Raw genomic sequence first — 8,496 nt, forward strand, 5'->3', positions numbered from 1 at the left:
AAAAAAAAAAAAAAAAAAAAAAAAAATATATATATATATATTATATATATATATATATATATTTTATATGCAGGCTATTCTTATTAGAATAGGATAATTTTTCATTGCAGTTTTGATTTCTGTTGACAAGTCATGGTGAACTCATTTTCCTATATCTGTTAGCTATTTGCTATTCAATATACAACATTTGTATATTGTTTATAGAAGTCTTTGTTTAGAGTTTAAGGCTAGTCTGGCTGAATAAGAAGCTTTAGACCAGAGAGAGACATTATCACAAAAAAGAAAAAAAAAAAGACAAAAATTGAGCTTTGCATAGCAGTGTACATGGGGTACGGATTCTTGAAGGAAAGAAAGAGTTAGGGAGAAAGGAATAAAAGCTGGCAGGCAGGCCCACTTGATCATTTACCTTTCCTGTTGGTTCTGTTGTAGTGTTGAAATTGAACCCGTTCTTCACAGGTGCTAGGCAAGCTCGCTACCACTGCATTATACCATTTGTCACTTTAAAGGCCAGTTGATTGGGTGCTGGTTGTCTAACTTTATCTTACCATCTCTTGTCAGATGAACACTTTGCCTGTGTTTCTCCTATTCTGTATGTGGTCTCTGTTGATTGTTTCTTTTTCTATGTAGAAAGTTCTTTGTTTCTTAGAACACCTTTTATTAATTTTTTTTTATTGTCCCTTGCTTTTGTGTCATATCTTCTCCAGAATGGAGTCAGTTATTTCTCAGCCCTCCAATAAAAGGAATATGAAAATATATCCTATTTCATCAGTTACTTGGAGATCATTGGTGACCTTGGCAAGAGCAGTTGCAATGGAATAGTATGTGTAGAAGCCAATTCCGAGTGAATTAAATAATGAGTGAGAGGTAGGAAAGTAGATCTAAGGCTAACTCCTAAAGTGTGTGTTTCTTAGTCACCTACCTCCCCCACGGCAACCCCTGCCCTGCACAGGGATAATAATCAAATCAGGACTTCACACTCCCTGGCCAAGTTCTCTACCACTGACCTGTATCACCAGGCTGGAAACAGATACTCTCTTTTCTTTTCCCCACAAAAAGACTTTTCACTAGCAATGACCTACTGTCTGTTGTATATCAAAATAGGACTGTGAATATAAGAGGCAAATTCTTGATCTCACAGAACTTACGTGCTAATGAAGTAAGACACAACAAACAGATAAGTACTCGGAAGGCTCAAGTGGTCTCAGTAAGTAGATAGCTATGTGAGGTGGCAGTACAATGGGCTTGTCCAGAAGTTTTATATAGGTAAAGTCAGCCTTCGCTGATAATGTGACACTGGAGCAGAGATGAAAATGCTGTGCCAGTACCTAGGGGAAAAGGAATTTGTGGCAAGAGACCGTGGCCAGTTTGTAGAATAGTGAGGAGAAGTGAGTGAGTGAGGTCGAAGGGAAGTGACAGAAAGTGAGGTCAGAGAGCAGACAAGAGTCCTGGGCAGGCAGGGCCATGCACAATATCACACAGCTGCCATGGACACCAAGAGACGGGGGAAATTAGAGGGTTTGGATCAGTGAAACAGCATTGGCCAGCTGTGGAGAATTTACTAGGAGAGCGGGTGCAATACTTAAAGTGTTTATTCTTTTTCCTTAGTTTTTAATATTATGTGTATGGGCATTTGCCTGCATGTATGTCTGCATCACTTGCATGTCTGGTGTCCAGGGAAGCTAGAAGAGGGTGTTGGATCCCCTGAAACTGGAGGTACAGGTACAAGTTGCCATATCAATGCTAGGAGTTAAAGGATAGATACAGCTTTTAGTTGCTAAGCTATCTCTCCAGCCTCTTGTTTTGTTTTGGAATCAGGGTCTCACTGAGTAGCTGTTTGGCCTGGTACTCACTGTACTGACCAGGTTGACCCCGAAGTCACAGATCTGCCTACCTGTCTCCAGAATGCTGAGATTAAGAGCATGTGACACTACACCTGATTTCTTTATTGTGGATTTGACAAAGCCTAGAGTTACCTGGGAAGAGGGAACCTCAATTGAGAAACTAATCAGATGAGATTGTTGATTGATACGGGTAGTGCCATCCCTGGGCAGACAGACCTAACCTGTGTAAGAGCGGCAAGCCAGTAAGGATTGTTCCTTCCTGGTCCCTGATCCAGTTCCTTGAGTTCCTGACCCAAATTCTATCAGGATAGGACTGTGATTGCTTTTGGTGATGGTGTTTAGCAACAGAAGGCAAGTTAGAACAGTACAGAGTGTGCCTGTCGTTAGGTTTTGATTTCGGGGGAAGCTGCAGCATGACTTACATGCTGATGTAGTGAGAATAGCATTGGATTAATTGTATGGTGGTTCAGATCTGTGTAAATGTTACGTCTTGCACTTGGAAGGAATATCTTGTGAAATGTATGTCAGCTATGGATAACCCTAAGTCCAAAGCATAAGAGAAAACTGGTCAGACCTTGGGTGTGCTGGAATATAGTTTGCACAGTCCATGCATGAGATGGGGTTTGCATGGAACCCCTTAGAATGGGAACTTACCTTGAGAACCAAGTCCTCGTAATGGGACCAGTCCAAACCAGACAAGATCGGGCGCGCTCAGGGTGCTTTGGCCGTAGACCCAGTCCAAGTCAGAATGCTTCTCACTTCACTATAAATCCCAGTCTTTATCTTCTGTACTTTACAGTGTTGTTTAGTAAGTTTTTTCCTTTCCTCTGCTTTTTTGTGAAAATTTTATAGTTCTTTGCTCCCACCGTGCTTGGATAGTTACTTCTGGAGGTTCTTGGAAATCAAACTAATAGAAAAAGAAGCATGAGAACATTTTAGATAGTGATTTTCTTTTTTCTGGACAGGTGATTTCTCCAGGACAAAAGATCTCTGCATTGAGCCCTGCACCTACTTTTTCTTTCAACACAAGAAATGAAGACTCTGTGCTTGAGTTCTCTGAGGAGTCTCTGAAAACAAGAACTCTCCCTGGTGACCTTCACTTTCTCAGCCATATCTGTGAGAGTGTGCTGGGCAATGGATGTCAGGGAACCCACACTGGCTCTTCCCTTGGACTTTTTCTGTCTTGGATGCTTTCCCAAGTGCACCTTCTTCTCTAGTTCTTGCTTCCTTCTCAGCTGTCTCTTCACTGCCTGTGAAAGTGTCCCTACCTACCCTACCGTCCGCTGTCACAGTACTTCTTGTTGACCTTGTGTAACCTTTTCATCTCTGCTTTGGGCACCTGTCAGTGTCAGAACTCCTCAGTGACTGCTCTCCTCCAGCATTCCTCTCAGGCCATTTTGACTTTTCTGCTTCTTGAAAAGTATTTTATTCAATAGAATCTCTTCCCACTAACTGCTGTTTTCTGATAATTTCATTAATGTATTTTTTTTCTTGGTTGTGAGTGGATGATTAATATAAAAAAGAAATAATTTAATGTAAATCAGTAGTTGAACTAGAGATGGCTTCATGGTTATGTCTGGTTGAGGCCAAAAAAAAAAAAAAAAAGAAAGAAAGAAAGAAAGAAAAGGGGGGCAGGGTAGGAGGAGATGTGAATGGAGTGGGTATGAGGTGGGATTCTTGTAATCCTAGCACTCAAGAGACAAGGCAGGAGGATCAGTACTTGAAGCCTAGCTTGGACTAGCTGGGGCAAGGGTGGGGGAGTGTCTAGGAGAGCGTCCTCTGAACGCAGTCAAGGGGCAGTGGAGTGGAAGGGGTTTTCACAGGGATGAGTCTTAGCTCTGGAATAGAGTTTTATTTCTGTCACCGTTTCTGTTTTTTTGTTTGGTTTTTTTTTTTGGTTTTTCGAGACAGAGTTTCTCTGTATAGCTGGCTGTCCTGGAACTCACTTTGTAAACCAGGCTGGCCTCGAACCCAGAAATCCGCCTGCCTCTGCCTCCCGAGTGCTGGGATTAAAGGCGTGCGCCACTACTGTCACCGTTTCTTAATTCAGTTTTGGATTATCCCCTAATACTTCAACAAAGAATATTCTTTGGCTCACTGCTATACTACCCAAGTGATCATCAAAATTTATTTCCTATTAAATAGACTGTGTCAACTATGAAAGAATCTGTAATATTTTTAGATAAAACTTTAATAATGTATAAATCCTATGCAGTTTTGATGATTCATTAATGTATTTCTGCTTTTTGCTTTTTTAGCAATTTCTCTATTCCAATAGCTGCTGATAGAAAGGAGGAATTATAAAACTCATTTAGACAAAAGCTCACAAAAAAGTGGTAATTTTACAAATAAAGCTAAAAATCTTTTGTCGTGAAAGATATAATTCATAAATCACATTATGTGAGCTCTGAGTTTTGCAGAAGGAATGTGAATAGATATGAACTCACTCTGTGTTTTCTTTGACTGACACTTGGTACAAACTACACTCTAGACCTCTGTTACCTCATCTGTAAAATGGGGATGATACAGCTTTTCTCGGATTTAAATGCTTTGAGTGTTCTATAAATATAATGAGTAATTAAAGATACTTAGCTCAATAAAAGGAAAGAGAAGGACTTATATTTGTTAGCTTCATAAGAGTCTTCAAATCTATAAATTAAAATTTGAGTCTTTAGATTTTGATATTAAAGCATTTACTTTGTGAGGGAGCTAGAGACTTACATTATTTTCTATTTTACACAGAAAGTCAGAACTGTCCGCTCTTGACTGTACCCACTGCCTTCTAGAGCCTGGTGATGATTGGTGGAACATTTGTATTAACTCAGCATTATGTTTTCTTTCAGGATTGAAAAACATTGGTTTTCAGGACAGTAAGAACCTCCAAAGGTTTCCGTTTCTAAGTGGAGCCTCAGTTCCCTTTGCCACTCTGCCACCTGATGATGGGCCGGCTGTCTTCGATCCCTGTTCATTTATGATTGATGATGACGCGCGAGAGCCTTCTGGTTCTTCCATGTTGAACCTGTGTGAAGAGTCAGGTCTTTCATTGGACCTTGGACTTGAGGGCCAGGGTGGGACTCCAGGAGGTATTTCACTGCTTCCTAAGAGTCCTACTCAAAGCAAGTGGCTGAAATATCAAAACCCAGCCCAGTGCAACTCAACTGCTCCGAACAGACTTGCCAGCGAGGTGACCGAGGGCCTCTTCACCGAGGTGGTGTCTGGCTTGCATTTTAGCCACACAAGTGAGAGTGAAAGTTCTGTTGACCCTGTGCACTTGCAGATGATGAAAGGCTTGCTCCATCAACAGCAGCAGGATTGTAGCAGTCAACATGTGGTTTCCAGAAAGAAAGCTCTTTCTCTGAATTTAAATCAGACTTCCAAGACTCAGGAACTTGAGACTGTGTTAGGAAGCTCTGCCAGCAAGAACTGCAGAGTCAAAGATCTACAGGTGAGGTTGCCTCATGTGCGTTTTCACCCTTAGTTACTGTATGGATTCCAACAGAAGATACGCAATATAGCTTGGAGACAGTTTACTTTTTGATCAGATAGTTATTTCGTATACCTTTCCCAGTACTTATGAATATTGAATTATATATTTGAAAGTCTCTAGTTACAGTACTGGCCATATAAAAAGTATTTAATAAATTTTAGCTATTATCTCTCTTTCTGCCATGACTTCCAGTACTGATCTCCCTGTGATTGTTTTTACTTTTGACTATCAAATCAATCTTGCTGATTGAATTATTAAAGATAAGGCACATACATCTATTCCAAATTTGCTATGAGTCATTATCATACTCATGACAGAAATAGAAATGTAATGTGATCCATTTGTAGTAAAACATATTCAAAATCATATTAAGAGGCTGATGAAAAGAATTAAAAGTGTCATGTCACGTCATTCAGGCTCTATCTGGTTTCTTATTTTAGACCATAAAACAACTTTCATGGATTCTAAAAATCAAAAGTACAATTCGTATATTTTCAGTGTACATGAAAAACAATTTGTTGGTTAAACAGTGATTTTTTTTTTAAGTTATAATAGGTCAATTCATTCTATTTCAGGAGATAAATAATTCTGATCTGTGCTTCCCAAATGGGCAGAAAATAATATCAGCTTATCTCCCACAAAGGCAAGTTCACATCCCCGCTGTTTTCCAGTCTCCTGCTCACTACAGGCAGGTCTTTACGTCTTCCATCATAGGTATGGCTGTTACGTTTTTATTCTGATGAAATTACTTGGTGTGAGTATTGAACTACAGAAATGCATAATGCTTTCTGGGTTTTCATAGTCACCGCTGGAGATTTGGTTTGCATGTCTTTAGTGCCTATCAGTGCCTTTGTTCTAATGTTAGATCAAAACTGAGCTTTAAAAGAGGGACATTGCACAAGTTTTTTAAATTCTGACTTTTACTTATTAAGATAGAAGCAAATGAACCCATTACATTTAAATGGAAACTTTTTTAAGATTTATTTATTTATTTCATGTATATGAGTATACCATTGCTCTCTTCAGACACACCAGAAAAGGACATCAGATCCCATCACAGATGGTTGTGAGCCATCATGTGGTTGCTGGGAATTGAACTCAAGATCTCTGGGAGAGCAGTCGGTGCTCTTAACCACCGAGCCATTTCTAAATGGAAACTTTTAAGTATGATGAATAATTAGGTCTGAATGTTTTGAGGTATAAGAACAAAATTTGCCTTTTGAAACATTAATTGTTATAACCTGCCTGTTACCCTAGCTCATTGGAGACTGCTGGAGATTGAGAGTTTGAGACACAGTAAACCTGTCTTAAAAACTACAATTACAATAAAGTAAATAAATAAATGATGTGGTTTCTAAAAGCACAATATTTATATGTATTGGACTATTACAGTGAGGGACTACAGAGACGGCTCAGCTATAAACGTGCTTTATAGGGAGTATAATAGAGTGTGATAGACCAGGACGTAATACAGCAGTATCGGATACATTATTTGGATGGCATTGAGGCTGGTTTGTTTTGTTTTGTCTTGTTTTTGTCCCAATTTGGCAAAGTTAAGACAATGTTAAAGTACAAAAGGGATGTTAGCGAGTTGGAGTTCAGGCTCAGTAGTTAAGAGTGCTCATTACTCTGTCAGAGGGCCCAGATTCAATTACTGACACCCACATAGATGTGCACAACCATCTGTAGCTCTGGCTCCAGGGGATCCAGGGAATGTCTTTTGATCTCAGTGCCACTGGACACATTTGATGTGCTTACATACATGCAGAGAATCACAAACATAAAGTAAAATAAATCTTTAAGTTAATGGATGTTACAGTATTGTGTTAATAATTGACTGCTAAAACGCTGTTTTCAAATTGACTAAACATTTGATACAAATATAATTTTGTATTTAATTTTCAGTTGTTTTTGTTTTGTTTTTTGTTTTCTTTTTTGGTAGAGCATCTGAATATATTGCTGTTTGAATTGGCACAAAGGCTGTATAAAGCACTTTCCAAAGTTGACATATCCTTTTATATATCGTCAAAAGGAGAGACAATGAGAAATGGAAAAAATAATTCACCATCCTGCCACCATAATCAACCTGCCAAGCTTGTCATGGTTAAAAAAGAAGGTCCAAATAAGGTATTGCTTCTGCTCTCTCCCCACACTGCCTTATGCATAGTTTAGGTTCTTGGACACTGAGACATGAGTTTTCTTTGTGGTATTAATAATCATAAACATAATCATAATAATCAGTACTTTTTAATGAAATAAATGATCTGTGTGTGTTTCAGGATTCAAAAATATAAATTAAAGTTAGCCTTCAAACTTCTTAGGAACTCACTGCACAGTAGTGGATGAAAACAGATATAGTGAAGAAAATGACACATACAAGATAGGAAGGATTTGCCTAAGCTACAGTGTTAGCACTGAGAAGTGGGGTCCTCTGCCTCAGGGTCTAGAAAATGCTGAAATAAGATAGAAAGAAATGAAGGTTGAAAGTTGCTGTACCAGCACTAGACAAGGCCAAGCAAGTAGAAAACCATGGTGACCTAATGTGTATTCCTAGTATCACAAAGAGGGTTAGTAATATGTTGGTAGCTTTCACTCATTTGCACAACTGCTTTTGCCTATAATAGCAATAAAATAATTTCACTATTTGTATGCATCATTAGTTGAATATGTAAATTTGACTTTAAAAAGTCAAAAGCAAGAATTCATAAATAATAGTATGGCCATAGATCAAAATAAATGGCCATCAACATCTTTGTGTTCTTTTCAAGATTATTTGCTACATGTTTGCATGTTCATGCTATGCTGTTTGTTAAAAGGGTTAGGTTACAGAGTATAAAATGCACCATTTAGTGAACTTTGTTTTAAGAAAACCTGTATGTGTGTGCATATGTAGAAAAAAATACAAAAGTATTGCCAGTAGTAGTTTCTGGTAGATGTTAAGTTGTCTAGTGAACACTTAACTAGAGAACAATACATTACTTTAAATACATTCTTTTTAAAACTGCACATGAGTGTTTTGCCTTGCCTGTGTGTCTGCGTGAGGCTGTCAGGTCCACTGGAACTGAAGTTACAGACCCCTGTGAGCTGCCGTGGGTGCTGGAACTGAAGTTACACACCCCTGTGAGCTGCCGTGGGTGCTGGGACTGAAGTTACAGACCCCTGTGAGCT

General features: G+C 38.9%; 1 protein-coding gene across 1 annotated transcript in view; it reads left to right on the forward strand.

Moving 5' to 3' along the window:
* The window catches only part of Zgrf1 (zinc finger GRF-type containing 1), a 66,629-nt gene that overhangs the window by 23,316 nt on the left and 34,817 nt on the right, over positions 1 to 8,496 (forward strand). Inside the window, exons 9-12 of the mRNA XM_021158878.2 lie at positions 2,807 to 2,930; positions 4,685 to 5,286; positions 5,904 to 6,042; positions 7,271 to 7,455. Coding sequence (XP_021014537.1) covers positions 2,807 to 2,930; positions 4,685 to 5,286; positions 5,904 to 6,042; positions 7,271 to 7,455 — 1,050 coding nt within the window. The remainder of the gene's footprint in view (positions 1 to 2,806; positions 2,931 to 4,684; positions 5,287 to 5,903; positions 6,043 to 7,270; positions 7,456 to 8,496) is intronic.

This window comes from Mus caroli, chromosome 3 (genome assembly GCF_900094665.2).
Source record: "Mus caroli chromosome 3, CAROLI_EIJ_v1.1, whole genome shotgun sequence".
Taxonomy (NCBI): Eukaryota; Metazoa; Chordata; class Mammalia; order Rodentia; family Muridae; genus Mus; species Mus caroli.